The following is a 21284-nucleotide window of genomic DNA, read 5'->3' on the forward strand; positions in this document are numbered from 1 at the left end:
CAAACTCTCTCAGCAGAACCTCATTCCTAGTCCTACCTATGTTGTTGGTTCCTACGTGAACCACGACAACTGGATCCTACCCCTCCCACTCCAAGCTCTCCCTCCAGCTGTGAGGAGATATCTTTAACTCCGGCACTGGGCAGGCAACACAACCTTCAGAACTTTTGGTTGCAGCTGCAGAGAACAGTATCTATCCCCGACTATACTGTCCCCTACCACAACGACATTCCCTTTCACTCCCCCCACTTGAATGGCCTCCTGCACCACAGTGCCATGGTCAGCTTGCTCATCCATCCTGCAGTCTTTTCCCTCATCTACACAGGCAGCAAGAACCTCATACCTGTTGGACAAGGGCAAAGGCTGAGGCTCCTCCAGCACTGCACCTGGGGTCCCCTTACCTGCCCGAGTTGCAGTCACACCCTCCTGTCTCTGACCACTAACCAGACCTGTACCACTACCTAACCTAAGGGGTGTGACTGCCTCCCGGATCAAAGTGTCCAAGTAACTCTCCCCATCCCTGATGCCCCGCAATGTCTGCACCTCAGACTCCAGCTCAAAAACTCTGAGCTGAAGTTCCTCAAGATGCAGACACTTACTGCAAACGTGGTTGTCCGGGATCACAATGCTCTCCACAAACTCCCACATGCTGCAGTTGCGGCACACCGCCTACACTGCCATCCCTATATGACCTTGTTTTATTTAATTAAATTTGTATTTAAGTAACTTAGTTTAGAGTTTCGTTTCTTGATTAATTATTGGATCTAGATTAAGTCATGGGTAAATGAAATTAAGTATCTCCCTGTAACACAAAGCACTACAAGTAGTGAGGGCAAAAAGCAGCAGCTCCTTCCCCCCACTTCTCCGAATTCCCACTCTCTCCAAATTCACAAGTAAAACATTCTGTTTAAGTGCACTTTGTTTAACACCACACTGTGTGATGTAAGAAAACTACTAGGCACTTGGTCTGAGTATTAAACAAGGCTTTAATCAACTGTTTTTCAACATGGCGATTTAGTTGTGTCCTTCACTAGTTCCTGTTAAAGAATGTCCTGAGCAAGCTGGGCCCATGCCCGAGTATTTATACTCTCCCTGGACAGCGCCACCAGCAGGCCGCCCAGTATCATTTCATAAGTCATTTCCACATAAATGACAAGATTCATGTCACTGTGCTTCTGCTTTTATACTCTAGGAGCCTCACCCAAGTTACAAGTGATGACTCAGCTCCCGCTGATTAGCGCCCATTCGAGACAAACACTTACAGCTGACTGACAGTTAACTGCCACTGGCAGGCAGCTTCTGCTAACTACAGTTTCTAAAGTTCTGGGTTAAAATCAAAATGTTAAACTTTTTACAGCTACTACTCACCCAATACTTACCAGAGACTCCCACTCCCTCCAAATTCCCAAATAAAACACTCTGTTTAATACCACACACACACACAAAACACACACCACACACACACGATTAAAAGTTGTTCCCACCAGAAACAAGCTCCAATTCATCTCCATGGGGGAGGAAAATTAACATTTAGACACATTCCAAATAAAATCACTGTCGATTTACAATACTTCAATCAGGGATAAGGTATTAAAGGTTGTTCATTTAAAAGGTTGGCTTCTATTTGCTGCAACTTACCCACAAGTGAATGCAAACAGTCTCCAAAAGTCCTCAAATTATAATATTTAAATTTCATGGCAGATATTGGGATTATCAGGCTCAATTTTGGCACAGGTGCGATGGGCCGAATGGCCTCCTTCTGCCCTGTATCATTTTAAGTTACAGAGAACACACTATACTCAGGATATGTACAACTGAATAAAGTCCTTAACCAAGTCATTGGTCGGGGGGGGGGGGGGGGGGGGGGGGGTGAAGAGAGAATATTTCACTTCAGTACCTTTTAAAGTTCACATTGTAGTTCCAACAACGTGCTCCGGTCGATTTCTCTCCCCTTCTGTTCTACAGGTTAGAATGGATAAAGAAAATGAACGAGCCTTTAATCCACTTATCCCATTACACTCCATCTGTGTCCTGTTCACTGACACCATTTACACCAGTTCAGACTGGCTGTGGATTTGTAATAATTTAATACCTATTAAACGGAACAATTGCGAGCTCGTCAATAAGGCTCCCCCCGCCGCCCGATTGCTGAGCAGGTTAACACAGTGAGTGGCTGAACCAGGAAGGTTCAATGTGCGAATCGCAAGGCTGCACTTTGAGGCAGTAAGGCTGCAGTCTTATTGGCCTCAGTACCCTGGGTTAGGAAAGGAGCCCCGTTCCGGATCACTACCCAGCGATCACTGCTGAAAGTTCGCTTATGAGGATGTTGGGCAAGGACAAGGGCTGGCTCAATTGTGACACCTCTGTAGTGGGACAGCCTGCCAGCACTTCCCGGCAAACGCTCATCTGTGAATAATGTGGCACCAGTGGGCAATCAGCAATCATGGAACTATACCTCAGCAAGATGGCCTTACCAGAGGGAGAGGAGGGGGGGGAAGCGGAGAGGAGGGGGGGGAAGCGGAGAGGAGGGGGGAGAGTTGTATGGTGGAGGGGAGGGATGGGGAGGGGAGAAGAGAGTTGGGATGGGGAGGGGAGGGGATTGGCAGAAACAAAACATTTTATGTAGTTAAGCAAACATTGCTGCAACAGGTTAGATGTTAAGCTTTACGATGAACATTTGAAAACCTCTCGTATTTTGGGACTAAGCAAAAATGTAAATGACATCTTCACACCAATGACACCAATCAAGCTAACCGGCGAATTCTCTAAATTTGACATTCACTTTTTTGTTCTGTGGAAGTCAAGTCAGCCGTAGTTCAGTGGGCAGCACCCTCGCCTCCGAGTCAGAAGGTTGTGGGTTCAAGTCCCGCTCCAGAGACTAGAACACAAAAATCTAGGCTGACTCTCCCAGTGCAGTGCTGAGGGAGTGCCACACTATCAGGGGTGCCGTCTTTCGGATGAGGCGTTAAACCGAGGCCCCGTCTGCTCTCTCAGGTGGACGCAAAAGATCCCACGGCACTCGTTCTCCCAGGTATCCTGGGCCAATATTTATTCCTCAACCAACATCATCAAAACGACACAAAGCTGGGTGGGCGTGTGTGCTGTGAGGAGGATGCAGAGAAACTCCAGTATGATTTGGACAGGTTGAGTGATTGGGCAGAAGCATGGCAGATGCAGTATAATGTGGATAAATGCAAGGTTATCCACTTTGGTGGCAAAAACAGGAAGGCAGATTATCTGAATGGCAATAGATTGGGAGAAGGGGAAGTGCAACGAGACCTGGGTGTCCTTGTGCACCAGTCGCTGAAGGTAAGCATGCAGGTGCAGCAGGCGGTTAAGAAGGCAAATGGTATGTTGGCCTTCGTAGCAAGAGGGTTCGAGTACAGGAACAAGGATGTCTTGCTACAGTTGTACAGGGCCTTGGTGAGACCGCACCTTGAGTATTGTGTGCAGTTTTGGTCGCCTTATCGGAGGAAGGATGTTCTTGCCATGGAGGGAGTGCAGCGAAGATTCACCAGACTGATACCTGGGATGGCAGGGATGATGTATGAGGAGAGATTGGGTTGATTGGGCTTGTACTCGCTGGAGTTTAGAAGAATGAGAGGGGATCTCATCGAAACTTATAAAATTCTAACAGGACTAGACACAGGAAGGATGTTCCCGATGGTCGGGCAGTCCAGAACCAGGGGTCACAGTCTAAGGATAAGGGGTAAGCCATTTAGGACAGAGATGAGGAGGAATTTCTTCACCCAGAGAGTGGTGAACCTGTGGAATTCTCTACCACAGAAGGCAGTTGAGGCCAATTCATTAAATATATTCAAGAAGGAGTTAGATATATTTCTTAAGGCTAAAGGGATCAAGGGATATGGGGAGAAGGCAGGGACAGGGTACTGAGTTTGGATGATCAGCCATGATCTTATTGAATGGCGGAGCAGGCTCGAGGGGCCGAATGGCCTACTGCTCCCATCTTGTTTCTATGTAAAACAGATTATCTGGTCATTATCACATTGCTGCTGTGCGCAAATTAGCTGCCGCATTTCGTACATTATAACAGTGACTACACTTCAAAAGTGCTTCATTGGCTGTAAAGCGCTTTGGGACGTCCTGAGGTCGTCAAAAGGTGCTATAGAAATGCAAGTCTTTTTTCATAATTTGTCACCACAACCCTCCGGCATGCAAGATCAACCAAAAAATGCAGAAGAATATAAAACGACGGTGTTAAATGTAACTAATGTGGAGATGAGATAACACCCAGCAAACCCCCTCCTTATATACAGATTGGATTAGTGTGTACATACACGCAGAGACACCGAGCGACAACTGCACCAGCAGATAAATAACCTTAGCCCCATTTACCACACTTGGAACAGATAAATTAAACTTTACATTTTGTTTTCCTCCCCCGCTCCCAGCGAGGTGAGGCAAGAGGCCTGGGGTTTGGGGCGCGCAGCAACAGGTGATTACATGGGAGGGGGGCAGGAGAGGGCAAAATAATTCCAGGGAAGGTACAGAGGGGCTAACCCACTTTTGGGGGGGGGGGGGGGGGGGGGGAAAGAGAGGGGACTACCCACTATTTTTTTTTGGGGGGGGGGGGGGAAGAGAGGGGACTAACCCACTATTTTGGGGGGGGGGGGGGGGAGAACTACCCACTATTTTGGGGGGGGACTAACCCACTTTTGGGGGGAGGGAGGGGGGACTAACCCACTTTTGGGGGGCGGGGGGGGAGAGGGGACTACCCACTATTTTTGGGGGGGGGGGGGAAAGAGAGGGGACTAACCCACTTTGGGGGGGAGGGGAGAAAGAGAGGGGACTACCCACTATTTTGGGGGGGGGGGAGAACTACCCACTATTTTTGGGGGGGGGGGGTTGGGGAGAACGACCCACTATTTTGGGGGGGGGGACTAACCCACTTTTGGGGGGAGGGGGGACTAAGCCACTTTTGGGGGGAGGGGGGACTAAGCCACTTTTGGGGGGAGGGGGGACTAAGCCACTTTTGGGGGGAGGGGGGACTAAGCCACTTTTGGGGGGAGGGGGGACTAAGCCACTTTTGGGGGGAGGGGGGACTAAGCCACTTTTGGGGGGAGGGGGGACTAAGCCACTTTTGGGGGGAGGGGGGACTAAGCCACTTTTGGGGGGAGGGGGGACTAAGCCACTTTTGGGGGGAGGGGGGACTAAGCCACTTTTGGGGGGGAGGGGGGACTAAGCCACTTTTGGGGGGAGGGGGGACTAAGCCACTTTTGGGGGGAGGGGGGGACTAAGCCACTTTTGGGGGGAGGGGGGACTAAGCCACTTTTGGGGGGAGGGGGGGACTAAGCCACTTTTGGGGGGAGGGGGGACTAACCCACTTTTGGGGGGAGGGAAAGGGGATAAACCCACTTTTGGGGGGGGGGGGGAAGAGGAGGGGATGAACCCACTTTTGGGGGGGGGGAGGAGGGGATAAACCCACTTTTTTGGGGGGGAGGAGGGGATAAACCCACTTTTGGGGGGGGGGAGGGGATAAACCCACTTTTGGGGGGGGGGAAGGAGGGGATAAACCCACTTTTTGGGGGGGAGGGGGGATAAACCCACTTTTTGGGGGGGGAGGAGGGGATAAACCCACTTTTGGGGGGGGAGGAGGGGATAAACCCACTTTTGGGGGGGGGGGAGGAGGGGATAAACCCACTTTTGGGGGGGGAGGAGGGGATAAACCCACTTTTGGGGGGGGGGGGAAGGAGGAGATAAACCCACTTTTGGGGGGGGGGGGAGGAGGGGATTAAACCCACTTTTGGGGGGGGAGGAGGGGATTAAACCCACTTTTTTTGGGGGGGGGGGAGGGGATAAACCCACTTGGGGGGGGGGGGATAAACCCACTTTGGGGGGGGGAGGCCCCGCTCTCTCTGTCTCGGGGCCGCGGCCTCTCCTCACTCACCTTTACCTGAGGGACATTCGGGGGGTCGCCGGGGCAACAACTCCCTCCCCCTCCTGTTACCGGCTTCAATCTGTCCCGCCGCGCAGCAGCTTCAACAACTCCGCCTGGAGACCGGCCACCGCCGCGCTCAGCCCCGCACTGGCGGACAGCCCGCCCCCGCCCATAGCGACTGGCCCCGCCCACAGCCCAACCGGCCCCGCCCACACCGACAGGCCCCGCCCACTGCCCGAGCGGCCCCGCCCACCGCTCGCTCCGCCCCGCCCACAGCCCGACCGGCCCCGCCTTTTGCACCGCCCCCCCCCCCGGCCCGAGCACGTGATTTAATACAAGGCACAATCTATGCAAAATATAATTCGTGCAAGAGATAATTAACTATGTAAAATATAATTAATGCAAAATGTAAAATTGAATGCAGCATAACTTGCAAAATATAATAATCAAAGCAAGAGATATTAAATGCAAGGAAAGATATTTTACATTAAATAAGATATAATGCAGGGAATTAAGTCCAGCAAACTCTCCAGTATAACACTGCAAAAGCTTTTGTTGTTGTATATTCACACCGAGTGACCAGTTGCAGCAATACTAGAGCCCAATCCAGCTCAACCTTTGCTGCTTCTTCCCCCACTGCCCTTCTGCAGGGTTCTGGGGGGGTAATTCTAACCCCCCTCACCGGATCGGGTGGATCGCTGGTTTAACACCCCGTGCAATACTGACTCCAGTGGAGAGTAAGATCGGGCGGGGGGTTTGAAACCAGCTTTGCACCCGATGCCATCAGTTCCCGGACGGACAGATTGGGTTAAAATTGCCCCCCTCCGAGGGCTCTAATTCTGACACAGCTCAAGCTCCACAACTTCTACTTATGCCACTTTATACCGACTCGTCTGTAAACGGCCAGTCCCAGCCCGCTGGTCTTAATCCCTAACGGAGGAAGAAGGAACGGCAAATCCAAACCAGTATAAACCATCGAAGGAGGCAACCATCACAATCATTTTCTACCTTCTAATGTCCCCCCAGTAATTCAGGAGAACATCTGCAAAGTAAAAGGTGGCTCCAAATGTGCATATGTATCAGAATGTGTCAAAAAGACAACACAACAAATCTACAGCATAGAAACAGGCCTTTGCACCCAACTAGTCGATGCTCCTGCAATGACTTCTCTTCCCACCCCCCTCACACCATTACCTCTGGAGTCCCCAAAGGATCTATCCTTGGGCCCCTCCTATTTCTCATCGACATCGCCCCTCGGCGATATAAGTTGCATTTATGTAGCACTTTGGGAAAAGCGCTTCACAGCCGCTGTTTTAATGTAGGAAAACGCAGCAGCCAATCAGTACACAGCAAGATCCCACAACCGCAATGCGATAAATTACCAGATAATCTGCTTTAGCCTTGTCGGCGGAGGGATAAATGTCTGCCAGGCCGCCATGAGAACTCCCCCCTGCCCTTCTTTTGAAGTAGTGCCGAGGGATCTTTTACGTCCAGCCTGAGAGGGTAGATGGTTCAACATTGCATGCGAAAGGCAGCATGGGAGAGGCACCTCCGACAGTACACCTAGTCTACTGCACGGAAGTGTCAAATTAAAATCACTCCCTCCTCAAGAGGCCCAATCCCTTTTTTTGCAAGGAAGGGGAGAATTCGTCAAGAAGCCTATAAAAAGACATCTAGAGAAGGGTTTGGCCGCAGCCGCAAAGTTTGGGTTCTTCCGAATGCCTCTGAAGACAGTGTGCTGCATAGAGTCTTCAACCGGTTTCTTCAGAAGCAAAAAAATGCACAGATAATGGCCCGGATTTTTGCAGTGGATGCGACGGCGTACTCAGGATTTCCGCTTGCTCGTGGGCCGAATCCCGAACTTGCGATCTGTCAAGGCACGTTCCCGGCAGATCATCCGCACCGCTGAGAACTCAATTGCTGGCGCGGTGTTGGGCTATTTGCCCACCAACTGCCCCCAACAATTACAGACGGAACTCTTACGGTTGCTGAAAGCAGGCGGAGGAGCCTGATTTCCTGTTAACTTTCAGTTCATCGCTACCTGCCATTGACTTTCAGCTGGACAAGGTGACTGCTCAATAACAAATAACGTGTTTACTTGCCGGATATAGTTTAAAGAACACAGGCTTCTTTGTTTTAAAGAGAAAGAATACATTTGTCTTTACTGAATTATCAGAATGTCAATACATCCAACACGCCTCACAGATATTATTCGTAGATACATTCACACACAAACATACCACACCATGTTTATATATTGTCCTTTGTTACGTTTTATTTTCCTGCTCTGTAAATGACATATCATCATCAACTTCAACTTACATTCTTCCATGTTAAATGTCTTCCATGCATTCTTAATTTGTCCAAATATCTTCATTTGGGACAAGGGCAGGTTGGAGAAACTGGATTTGTTTTCATTAGAGCAAAGGGCGTGGAGGGGTGATTTGATAGAGGTGAACAAGATTATGACGGGTTTGGATAGGCTAGACGGGGAAAGGCTGTTCCCACTAGTTGATGGTACAAGGACCAGGGGACGCAGATTTAAGGTTGTGGGCAAGAGATACGGGGGGGATGTGAGGAAAAACTTTTTTACACAGCGAGTGGTGAGGACCTGGAACTCGCTGCCGACAGAAGTGGTGGAAGCGGAGACACTCAATGTTTTCAAGGGGAGACTGGATAGGCACTAGAGGGAAATAAACTTGCAGGGCTACGGGGATAGAGCGCGGGAATGGGACTGACTGGATTGCTCTGCAGAGAGCCGGCACGGACTCGATGGACCGAATGGCCTCCTTCTGTGCCGTTATGACACTCTGACTCGCCCTAGTATCCACCGCAAATTTTGTACTCCTAGAAGTGTATTATTCAACGAACCACATACGAGAACAGATGCCCTGCAAAAACCTCCCGAGTAACTGCCTCCAGACACAGCGGCAGCGAAACATGCATCAACTGACGCCTGCAAAAAGTGGAAGCTTATTGAAGGACCCGAATAACTGGCACGGCAAAACACACAAGCGGTACTCTGAAAGCAACGGATGCTCGCAAATGACAAACTACTCACAGCCTTTGATGCATCGAGTACCGTTTGCAATTTAAAACGCCGGGACACACAGGTCAACGCGAGGCGGCAGCGGGTGTTTCTTGCGCAAGGAGCGGCTCTTGTGCGACGGGGTGCTCTTTACCCAGAGTGCGGGGAGGCGGAGAAACGTCTCTCTCTCTCGGGGGTTGGAAGCTGGCACGGCTCCGCTCCCGGGGATGGAGCGGTTTCTCCGCCGCGCTGAGATCGTTCCGTCTGCGTGTCTCGTTGAACCGCTAGATCCTGAGCTACTGGAAACTGTTTCCACTGGCGGGAGGGTCGGTAACCAGAGGACACAGATTTAAGATAATTGGCAAAAGAACCAGAGGGGAGATGAGGAGAATTTTTTTAATGTTTTTTTTTTTATAAACGCAGCGAGTTGTTGTTATCTGGATCGCGCTGCCTGAAAGGGCGGTGGAAACAGATTCAATCGCAATTTACAAAAGGGAATTGGATAAATACTTAGAATTTACAGCACAGAAACAGGCCATTCAGCCCAACTGGTCTGTGCCGGCGTTAGCGCTCCACACGAGCCTCCTCCCACCCTATCCATCCATTCCTTTCCCCCTCATGTACTTATCTAGCTTCCCCTTAAAGGCAGCCATGCTATTGGCTTCAACCACTCCCTGTGGCAGCGAGTTCCACATTTTTACTGAGAGTTTGGTTCCCCCTGGCTGGAGAGTCTAGAACCAGGGGTCACAGTCTCAGGATAAGGGGTCGGCCATTTAGGACTGAGATGAGGAGGAATTTCTTCACCCAGAGAGTGGTGAACCCGTGGAATTCTCTACCCCAGAGGGCTGTGGAGGCTCAGTCGTTGAGTATATTCAAGACAGAGGTCGATAGATTTTGGGACACCAGGGGAATCGAGGGATATGGAGATCGGGCAGGAAAGTGGAGTTGAGGTCGAAGAGGCATCAAGGGGTACGGGGAGAGAGCAGGAATATGGTATTGAGATAGAGGATCAGCCGTGATCATATTGAATGGCAGAGCAGGCTCGAAGGGCCGAGTGGCCTACTCCTGCTCCTAATTGTGATGTTCTTACTGCTCTTTGGGTAAAGGCGTTTCTCCTGAATTCCTAATACTTGAAAAGGAAAAATGTGCAGGGCTGTGGGGAAAGAGCACGGGGGAGTGGGACTAGTTGGAGAGCTCTTTCAAAGAGCCGGCACAGGCACGATGGGCCGAATGATTCAATGAAAGCTATAGATTATTCTCTTAACGGTTATTCTCGAGACAAATTATCAACAACAAAAATAATATACAAACCGCTTCTTGCTTCGCGATGAATAGAATGCAGTTGCTGAGCGCGCCACACGTGATCCGGGATGATTCAGTAACATCCTTCACTTTCTGTAATACTTGGGGCTGTAATCCTGCAACACCACAAATAACAGTGAGAAAGTTAATTCCGTGAATGCTGACGTCCAATTTAACTCTTCTCAGCTTTACAATACAACAATAACTTGCGTTTATCTCGCACCTCTAACGTGGTAAAGGCGCGGTAAAGTCCCAAAGGTGATTCACAGATTCGTCAGCAAAAAAAAATGAATTGACACCGAGATAAGGAGATATTGGGACAGGTGATCAAAAGCTTGGTCAAAGAGGTTGGTTTTGAGGAACGTCTTAAAAGGAGGAGAGGCGGAGAGGTTTATGGAGAGGATTCCAGAGCTTTAGGGCCCAGGCAGCTGAAGGCACGGCCGCCAATGGTGAGACAAAGGAAATCGGGGGATGCTCAAGGAGGCCAGAATTGGAGGAGCGCAGAGATCTCAGAGGGTTGTGGGGCTGGAGGAGGTTACAGAGATAGGGAAGAGCGAGGCCATGGAGGGATTTGAAAACAAGGATGAGAATTTTTTTTTTTTTTTTTTTTTTTTTTTAAATCGAGCATATGTTCAGATAGACACAAACCTAAAAGGTGCTGGACCGGGAGTCAATGTCGGTCAGCGGGCACAGGGGTGATGGGTGAACGGGACCAGTGGCCTTATTTCACCCTCCCTCAACAATCTAATCCAGCCATAAATCCCAACCTTCCCCTGACCTTAGTTGACTGTTCATTGCTCGTTCTCTCTGCTCAGCAATCAGGAGGGCAATTTTTCAATCATTGCCCCACCTCTCTCTGGGTACCTCCACTTTGCACTGCTCAACTATTCAAAAATAAAGCTCACCTCTTCAACTCTGACTTTGATTTCTTCCCATCATAACATTGCTTCTCACACAGAGTCCAGTTCCCCTCCCAATAAATTACCTCGAGATTAATTTTACCCGAGAAGCACCATGCAAGTCATTGACCATCTCCAAAATAAGCTTATATAAGCTGTGTCTTTATGCATTTCTCCACTTCACCTGACGAAGGAGCAGCGCTCCGAAAGCTTGTGATTTCAAATAAAGCTGTTGGACTATAACCTGGTGTTGTGTGACTTCTTAGAAGAACTGCGACATACCAAATGGATTCCTTCTAGAGAGAGGAGTCCACAGTGCAACCTGAAGGATCAAACCTTCCTCGCAAACAGTGGACAGCCATCAACCACCTGCAAGATTAAAGCATCCCCATCATGTGACTGCAGAGCGCTCCTAATCAGACCCTGGAGCACATCCTTGAAGTGGCCTTCTAGATTTGAGGCATAGAATATAAGAGCAGGAGGTTATGCTTGAACTGTAGAAAACACTAGTTAGGCCTCAGCTAGAGTACTGCGTGCAGTTCTGGTCACCACATTACAGGAAGGATGTGATTGCACTAGAGAGGGTACAGAGGAGATTTACAAGGATGTTGCCTGGACTGGGGAATTTTAGCTATGAGGAAAGATTGGATAGGCTGGGGTTGTTTTCTTTGGAACAGAGGAGGCTGAGGGGAGATTTAATTGAGGTGTATAAAACTATGAGGGGCCTAGATAGTGTGGATAGGAAGGACCTATTTCCCTTAGCAGAGAGGTCAATAACCAGGCGGCAGGGATTTAAAGTCATTGGTAGAAGGATTAGAGGGGAGTTGAGGAGAACTTTGTTCACCCAGAGGGTGGTGGGGGTCTGGAACTCACTGCCTGAAAGGGTGGGAGAGGCAGAAACCCTCATCACATTTAAAAAGTACTTGGATATGCACTTGAAGAGCCGTAACCTACAGGGCTACGGACCAAGAGCTGGAAAGTGGGATTAGGCTGGAGAGCTCTTTGTCGGCCGGCACAGACACGATGGGCCGAATGGCCTCCTTCTGTGCCGTAAATTTCTAATGATTCTATGACTGCCCGCAGAGGAAATTCGCAGGCAGCCTACAAGATATCCACGTCGTTACACTGGAAGCTTTGGCTTAGATGGTGATACTGAATTTTTTTTTTTTTTTTTGCTACTACCACGCAAAAGAGAAGTTTCCAAACGATGCTGAAAATGTAGTTTGCGGGGGAGGTGGTGGCAGGGTAGGGTTTTCAGGACCATTATAATTCGCGGAATAGAAAAGGGGAACCATCCGAGAATAAATGCCGGATGTTTTACGTACCCTTCTCATCGGCGGAACCAAAATACAAGTTTAATTAAGAGAAACGACAATTGAAATCATGGAAACCAATCAGTGGGGGGGTTAAGATTTATCACACTTCAAAATTACAAAGCCCCGTAAGGCGTTCCCTGAAAGGCTACTGCACACGTCCAACCGAGTGTCGCAAACGTGAAAGCATCAGCAGCCTAGCGACACGGCAGACAGCTTTCACTTCAGGATTTAGTTTGTTATTAGTTTATCTTTCTTGATACTAAGCAGCATTTCCAACCAGGGGCTTAAGATTTTCAGGTCAGCATTTGAATCTATTTTTAAGAACAGTTGATAATACTTTAAAGAAAAATTATGACTTGCCTGCAGTATAAAACCTGGGGGTGTTTACACACACACACGAATGTTTGAAGGTGGCGAGACAAATTGAGAAGGGCTGTTTAAAAAAAAAAAAGCACACGGGATCCTAGACTTTATAAATAAAAGGCGCAGAGTACAAAAGGCGAGGAAGTTATACAAATCATGAAGGAGGGTCGGTAACCAGAGGACACAGATTGAAGATAATTGGCAAAAGCAGAGGGGTGGGGGGTGGGGGGGGAGATGATGAGAGAGTTTTTTTTACTCAGCAATTTATGATGATCTGGAATGTGCAGCCTGAAAGGGCGGTGGAAGCAGATTCAGTGGTAACTTTCAAAAGGAGAATTGGATAAATATTTGAAAAGGAAAAATTTGCATGGCTGTGGGAAAGAGCAGGGGGGAGTGGGACTAATTGGACAGATCTTTCAAAGAGCCGGCACAGGCACGGTGGGCCGAATGGCCTCCTTCTGCGCTGTATCATTCTACGATTACTGGCCAAAAGGAGGACGCAGGAAACCTATTTCCAGGCATCAAGCGCGCTATCAGTGGACTGTAGCAGGGGTAGGTCTATCCCTTGCTTCCTTCAATGGGGGAGCACCCCGTATCTATCTGACCAACTAGGAGAACAGAGCCGAGATAGTTAACCATCCCGTGGGGAAATAGCAAGCATGAAGCAGCTTCCCCAGTCCCTCCCTACCACAAACCCACCGTGCTGTCCAAGAATCTCAACCTCTTTCGCCGCCCCCACCCACCGAATTAAAATCTCTAAGTTTTTAAATGATGATTTTCAAGTGTTACGCAGCAACTACAAAAGAAAACATTACTTAAGTAGAGTCGCGAACAACATCCATTACCTTTTGCAATCTCGGGGCCTTCAACCATGCTCAATAAATTAGAAACTTCTTTCTCCAGCTTCTGCTGGCAGGTTTGTACGGTCTGTACATAGAACATGGAAATACAAATATTATGAATACACAAAACAGATTCACACTTTTCTTCACGTTAATATCTACTTCAAATCCCACACTATGGCAAGCTTCTTGTGAAGTAATAGGTTCTACTGCCCAAAGATGTTAAGCCATCAGCTGTGGCTCAGTGGGCAGCACCCTCGCCTCGGAGTCAGAAGGTTGTGGGTTCAAGTCCCACTCCAGAGACTCAAGCACAGAATCTAGGCTGACACTCCAGTGCAGTACTGAGGGAGCGCCGCACTGTCGGAGGGGCGGCACTGAGGGAGCGCCGCACTGTCGGAGGGGCGGCACTGAGGGAGCGCCGCACTGTCGGAGGGGCGGCACTGAGGGAGCGCCGCACTGTCGGAGGGGCGGCACTGAGGGAGCGCCGCACTGTCGGAGGGGCGGCACTGAGGGAGCGCCGCACTGTCGGAGGGGCGGCACTGAGGGAGCGCCGCACTGTCGGAGGGGCGGCACTGAGGGAGCGCCGCACTGTCGGAGGGGCGGCACTGAGGGAGCGCCGCACTGTCGGAGGGGCGGCACTGAGGGAGCGCCGCACTGTCGGAGGGGCGGCACTGAGGGAGCGCCGCACTGTCGGAGGGGCGGCACTGAGGGAGCGCCGCACTGTCGGAGGGGCGGCACTGAGGGAGCGCCGCTGAGGGAGCGCCGCACTGTCGGAGGGGCGGCACTGAGGGAGCGCCGCACTGTCGGAGGGGCGGCACTGAGGGAGCGCCGCACTGTCGGAGGGGCGGCACTGAGGGAGCGCCGCACTGTCGGAGGGGCGGCACTGAGGGAGCGCCGCACTGTCGGAGGGGCGGCACTGAGGGAGCGCCGCACTGTCGGAGGGGCGGTACTGAGGGAGCGCCGCACTGTCGGAGGTGCTGTGTTTCAGATGAGACATTAAACCGAGGCCCCCTCAGGTGGATGGAAAAGATCCCATGGCCACAATTTTGAAGAAGAGCAGGGGCATTCTCCCCGGTGTCCTGGTCAATATTTATCCCTCAACCAACATGGAATTCAATCTGGAGAAGTGTGAGGTAATGCATTTAGGGAGGGCTAACAAGGCAAGGGAATACACATTAAATGGTAGGACACTGAGAAGTGCAGAGGATCAGAGGGACCTTGGAGTGCATGTCCATAGATCCCTGAAGGTAGATAAGGTGGTTAAGAAGCCATACGGGATACTTGCCTTTATGAGCCGAGGCATAGAATATAAGAGCAGGGAGGTTATGCTTGAACTGTATAAAACACTAGTTAGGCCACAGCTAGAATACTGCGTGCAGTTCTGGTCACATTACAGGAAGGATGTGATTGCACTGGAGGGGGTGTAGAGGATGTTGAGTGTGTTTTCAAATGCAGTTATACTGAATAACAGGACACAGACTACAGAAGTAAGTAAACAGGTCTTTAGTGATTGAGGGTCAGGGCTGAACTGAGATACACTTTGCTCCGCAGGGTTTATATACCGGTGTGGTCACCACCAGTACTACAATGTACAGGAGCCATCAAAAAGTAGTCCATCACCTTAAGGTATCCTCTTAAGGTAGTACAGGTTACATACACTACAATTCCTCCCCTTTTAGCTTAACAGTGGACACCCCAAATTAAACATTACATGGATAACATTGAACAATTCTTGTGTGTAAATTGTATATAAGATTCAGTCTCTGAGGAGGCCTCCTGATCCGGCCCGGATAACGCCTTTCAGGGGTCTCTGGTTCTCGTTGCTGGGGTGACTCATCCACTTGATCTCCTATGGTTTTAACATCATATACATTCGAGTCTGAGGTAGATGCTACAGGCTCAATAACTTCTTCAACTGGTGTCTCTGCCGTAGACATGGGGTCGACCCTTGTTCTCGATTCCACAAGTTGGTCAGCATGACGTCGTATTACGTTCTCTCCAACGTCTACCGTGTACATCAAGGGTCCTTGTCGTGCACGAATTGTTCCAGGTTGCCATTTATCATCCCTATAGTCCCTGGCCAACACTGGTTGTCCTATTTCAAAACTACGAGTGGCCTTGTTATTTACATGCTGGAATTGCTTGTTTTCGACTTCCCGTCGCACATTGGGTTTTAACAAATCCAACCGGGACCGCAACCTTCTGTTATAGAACATTATGGCAGGGCTTTGATTTGTCACTGCATGCGTGGCGTTTCGATACGCCATCAGGAAATTGTCCACCTTGTGTTGTAGTGGAATATGGTCTTCACTCATGGCCTTTATCGCCTTTTTGAACGTTTGTACAAATCTCTCGGCCAACCCATTTGTAGCCGGATGATATGGGGCAGATGTATAGTGTTTCACCCCATTCTTTTTCATGAATTTCTGGAATTCTTCTGACACGAACTGTGGTCCGTTGTCTGAACATATTTGTTCCGGCAACCCATTCCTTGCAAATATGGTTCTTAGAACTGCGATCATCTTCTCAGAGGTAGTGGTCGACATCTTAATCACTTCTGGCCATTTAGAATGTGCGTCTACTGCTATCAAAAACATGGAATCCATGAATGGACCTGCAAAGTCGATATGCACACGTTGCCATGGGGCTGAAGGCCATTCCCACGGATGCAGCGGTGCAATTGGAGGTGCATTTTGAACTTTTTGGCACCCTAAGCAGCTTTTAGTCAGATCCTCTATTTGTTTGTCGATACCTGGCCACCACACATAAGCCCTAGCAAGGCTTTTCATCTTGACTCCCCCCAGATGACTTTCGTGCAATTCTTTCAGAACTCTCTCCCTTAATTTAGGAGGAATAATCACCCTTGTTCCATACATCAATGTTCCTTGACATACAGACAGCTGTTCTCGTCTGGCTGAGAATGCTGGTAACAGTGGTTCGCCATGTGCTGGCCATCCCTTCACTGTCAAATCGTAGACCCGAGACAGTGTCGGGTCATTTCGGGTCTCTCTCTCAATACCCGCATTGGTGACTGGTAAGCATTCGATGATGGTCGAGTGAAATATCTCGACAGGGTCAACTGCCGGTGCCTCTTCCGTTGTAGGTAGTGGCAGGCATGACAGCCCATCAGCATTACCATGTTGCTTTGTACCTTTGAATTCAATATCATATTGATGTGCCCCTAGGAAAAGGGACCATCTCTGAAGCCTCTGCGCCGTCATTACCGGAACACCCTTCTTAGGGTTGAAAATGGAAACCAACGGCTGGTGATCTGTCAGCAGCGTAAACTTTTGGCCTTGCAGGTAATGGTTAAATTTCTTAACTCCCCACACGAGGCTGAGAGCCTCCCTATCTATCTGAGCATAGTTGCGCTCAGCGGAGGTCAATGATCTGGATGCGAAAGCGACTGGCCTTTCCGAGCCATCTGGAAACTTATGTGAGAGCACTGCCCCGATACCATATGGAGAAGCATCACAAGCTAAGCGAATAGGCAGCGTTGGGTTAAAGTGAGCCAACACTTCCTTAGAGGTGATCAGTGCCTTGCTCTTTTGAAAAGCCCGCTTACAATCATCGCTCCACTTCCATGGTATTCCCATTTGCAAAAGAGTGTTTAGCGGGTGTAACACCGTGGATAAATTTGGAAGAAACTTGTGGTAATAGTTAACCAACCCGAGGAACGACCTCAACTGGGATACATTTTCCGGTGCAGGAGCTTTTACAACAGCTTCGATCTTGTCAGGTGACTTATGGAGCCCCTCCCGATCAATGACGTGGCCACAGTACGAGATTCGCTTTTGAAAGAACTCGCATTTCTGGCGATTAACTCCGAGCCCATATTCTTTCAATCTGATGAGCACCTGCTCCAAATTCGAGAGGTGATCCTTATCGTTATCTCCTGTAATCAGGATGTCATCCAGGTAGCATTGTGTGCCTGGAATTCCCTGCAATACCAGCTCCATGGTCCTTTGCCAAATCGCTGGAGCCGATGCCACTCCAAAAACCAGTCTATTATACCGATATAAGCCCTTATGCGTGTTGATCGTGAGATACTGACGTGACGCTTCATCAACTTCCATCTGTAGGTACGCCTGCGCCAGGTCTATCTTAGTGAAGTGTTTCCCGCCAGACAGCGAAGCGAAGATATCTTCAATCCGCGGAAGCGGATATTGCACCGTGTGAAGAACCGGATTAACAGTGATATTGAAATCGCCACAGATGCGAACCTTCCCAGGTTCCCCCGGCTTGTTGCTCAACGAACGCTTCATGACAGGAACAATGGGTGTAGCCCATTCGCTCCAGTCCACCTTGGACAGTACCCCTGAACGTTCTAGCCCTTCCAGCTCTGCTTCCACAGCAGGCCGTATCGCAAGGCACCGGTCTGGCTTTGAAAAATTTTGGGTTTGCATGTTCTTCAACCTTGATGGTTGCCGTAATTCCTTTCAGTGTTCCAAGTCCCTGTTGGAACACCTCCTTAGCATCGTCTAAGATTTTGGACAGTCGTTTAGGTTTGACGTCGTCCTCCTTACAGGCATCCACAGTCAGTGTTTGTATGGAATGCCAGTCCACATTTATTCTCCGGATCCATTCCCGTCCCAGTAGTGGCGGACCTCCATCAGGTAACACATACAAGTCCATTTTCTGACTTTCTTTACCATTGTAGACCACATTTACTTTTATCTTTCCTTTGGGGTATACTATTTGCCCCGTGTATGTTTTCAATACAATCTCCGTATCCCTCAGGGGAATGTGCAAGAATAACCTTTTGTAATCTTGCTTATTCATGACCGTTAATGCCGACCCAGTGTCCAATTCCAACTTCACTTGGACTCCTGCTATCCGAAGCATGACCCAGATAGTTTGGTGGTCTGCTGTGTTACCCACATTATGTATTTTCAGACAACCCAGTTCCTTACTGCTGGAGTCTGAATCCGTCTTCTGTTCATCCGAACTGTTCTCTGTCACCTTGTGTACTTTTTTGTACTTCTCCTGCGGTGACTTTTTGCTGCTGGTCTTCTTTCCTGACCGGCATACTCTCGCTATGTGACCAAGTTTGCCACATTGCCTGCATTCTTTATCTGTGAACCAGCACTGGTTCTGGTCATGCGTTGTCCTTCCACAACGATAGCACTTTACTGTGCCCAATGCCATTTCATTGGTGCTGAATTCCAATGGCCTTTGCTGTATCTCTGCAGCGCCCCGTGCTGCTGCCTCATGGGATGCTGCAATGCTGAAAGCTTTGTCCAGCGTAAGGTCCATTTCCTCTAGCAGTCGCTTCTGGGTTCCTTCCCTTAGGAGCCCACACACAAACTTATCTCTCAGTGCGTCTGCTAGTCCTGTTCCGAACTGGCAGTACTTTGATAACTTGCGCAGTTCTGTTAGGAATTCCGCGTTGCTTTCTTCTTTAAGTTGAATTCTTTCGTAGAATTTAAATCGTTCCGCTATCAGCAGCGGCATGGGGTTTAAATGCTCTTGCAGGATAATAACAATATCCGCGAAACTCTTCCCTACCGGTTTGTCTGGTGTTACAAGGTTCCTTAATAACCCGTACGTCTTCGCACCCATCGAGTTTAATAGTGTTAGTGCTTTCTTATCATCCGGTACCTCATTCATTGTACAGTAAACTTCGATGCGTTCCACATAAGTGGCCCAATCTTCCACATCGCTATCAAAAGCAGTGATGTTACCCATTTTTGGCATCCTTGCGGAGTTTCTCCTTTCCCTTCGGATATTATTTAATATGATGACTTTTTTTAAAAAAAATTAATTTAAGATGGCGGCTTTTCCCGCGCTTGTCTTCTTCCCCCGCCGACTCAAAATGGCGATTCCCGCGCTGTTGCCGTTCACGCCTCCCAGCGGTCCTTTATTTTCCCCTGCACTGCTGCTCTTGTTCCCCGCCGCTCCCGCGGTCCTTGTGGCCATAAACGCTTTCTGGCTGCTGCGCATCTCTGTCCCGATTGCAGCCCGGCCCCTGACACCGGCTGCAGTCGTGTTCTCTGCCCTTTTTGTCGATTTCCCTCCCCTTCTCCCACTGACAACTCGGCCGACTTCCCCCCCGTGCCGCTCGATCGGGCTTACCCGCCGCTGTCGTCGAAGGGATGATCACTGATGTTTGACTTCGTGGCCAGAAACCAACCCGGGTTCCCGATGGCCTCCCGTGCGATGCAGTGCCCAGCAGGATGTTGAGGGCGGATGCCCTTGTTCGACGTCCGTTTCTGAGGACGAAGCTTCCTTTGATGCAAAACTGCCGCTAGGTAAGATCAGACTCGTCGCCACTGTTGAGTCTGTGTTTTCAAATGCAGTTATACTGAATAACAGGACACAGACTACAGAAGTAAGTAAACAGGTCTTTAGTGATTGAGGGTCAGGGCTGAACTGAGATACACTTTGCTCCGCAGGGTTTATATACCGGTGTGGTCACCACCGGTACTACAATGTACAGGAGCCATCAAAAAGTAGTCCATCACCTTAAGGTATCCTCTTAAGGTAGTACAGGTTACATACACTACAGAGGAGATTTACGAGGATGTTGCCTGGGCTGGGGAATTTTAGCTATGAGGAAAGATTGGATAGGCTGGGGTTGTTTTCTTTGGAACAGAGGAGGCTTAATTGAGGTGTATAAAATTATGAAGGGCCTAGATAGAGTGGACAGGAAGGACCTATTTCCCTTAGCAGAGGGGTCAATAACCAGGGGGCATAGATTTAAAGTAATTGGTAGACGAATTTGAGGGTTTTTAAAGACACTCCGACAACTTCATGATAAAAAAAACTGGGTTCAGTAAAAGTTATTTGCAAATTTTTTTAAAACAGCAGTTTGAAAATTTGAACTCATTCTCTGGATTATTAAAGAAAGATCTTGCATTTCTATAGCACCTTTCACGAACTTAAGACGTCCCAAAGCGCTTTACAGACAATGAAGTCACTGTTGTAATGTGGGAAACGCGGCAGCCAATTTGCGCACAGCAAGCTCCCACAAACATCCATCTGGTAATGACCAGATAATCTGTTTTTGTTATGCTGAGGGATAAATATTGTCCAGGACACTAGGGATAACTCCCCTGCTCTTATTCGAAATAGTGGCCATGGGATCTTTTACGTCCACCTGAGAGAGCAGACGGGGCCTCGGTTTAACGTCTCATCCAAAAGACGGCACCTCCGACAGTGAGGCACTCCCTCAGCACTGCACTGGGAGAGTCAGCCTGGATTTTTGTGCTCAAGTCTCTGGAGCGGGACTTGAACCCACAACCTTCTGACTTAGAGGCGAGGGTGCTGCCCACTGAGCCACGGCTGACATTAGTCCAGTAGCATAACCATGACTACGCTCTTGATGACATCAAGCTATGTAAGCAGGAGACTATGTCGTACAAGGGACACTAATCACTTTGTAAAGAGAACTGGACTAATCAGACGGATGGGGTAATGAGTGCCCAGATCTATTCTAACGTCAATAAATATAATGGGGGGACCACACCTGGAGTACCGTGCACAATTTTGGTCTCCTTATCCAAGGAAGGGTATACTTGCCTTGGAGGCGGTGCAACGAAGGTTCACTAGATTGATTCCTGGGATGAGAGTGTTGCCCTATGAGGAGAGATTGAGTAGAATGGGCCGATACTCTCTGGAGCTTAGAAGAATGAGAGG

General features: G+C 49.2%; 1 protein-coding gene across 5 annotated transcripts in view; it reads right to left on the reverse strand.

Moving 5' to 3' along the window:
* Window positions 1-21284, reverse strand: part of osbpl1a (oxysterol binding protein-like 1A) — a 255127-nt gene that overhangs the window by 165194 nt on the left and 68649 nt on the right. For all 5 annotated transcript variants that reach the window (XM_085992230.1, XM_085992229.1, XM_085992232.1 and 2 more), the window contains 2 exons: window positions 13650-13731; window positions 10236-10342 (listed from right to left, as the gene is read on the reverse strand). In XM_085992230.1, the coding sequence (XP_085848356.1) occupies window positions 10236-10342; window positions 13650-13731 (189 nt within the window). The remainder of the gene's footprint in view (window positions 1-10235; window positions 10343-13649; window positions 13732-21284) is intronic.

Source organism: Somniosus microcephalus, chromosome 7 (assembly GCF_052327205.1).
Source record: "Somniosus microcephalus isolate GS21.2 chromosome 7, FLI_Smic_1.0, whole genome shotgun sequence".
In the NCBI taxonomy this organism is placed as follows: domain Eukaryota; kingdom Metazoa; phylum Chordata; class Chondrichthyes; order Squaliformes; family Somniosidae; genus Somniosus; species Somniosus microcephalus.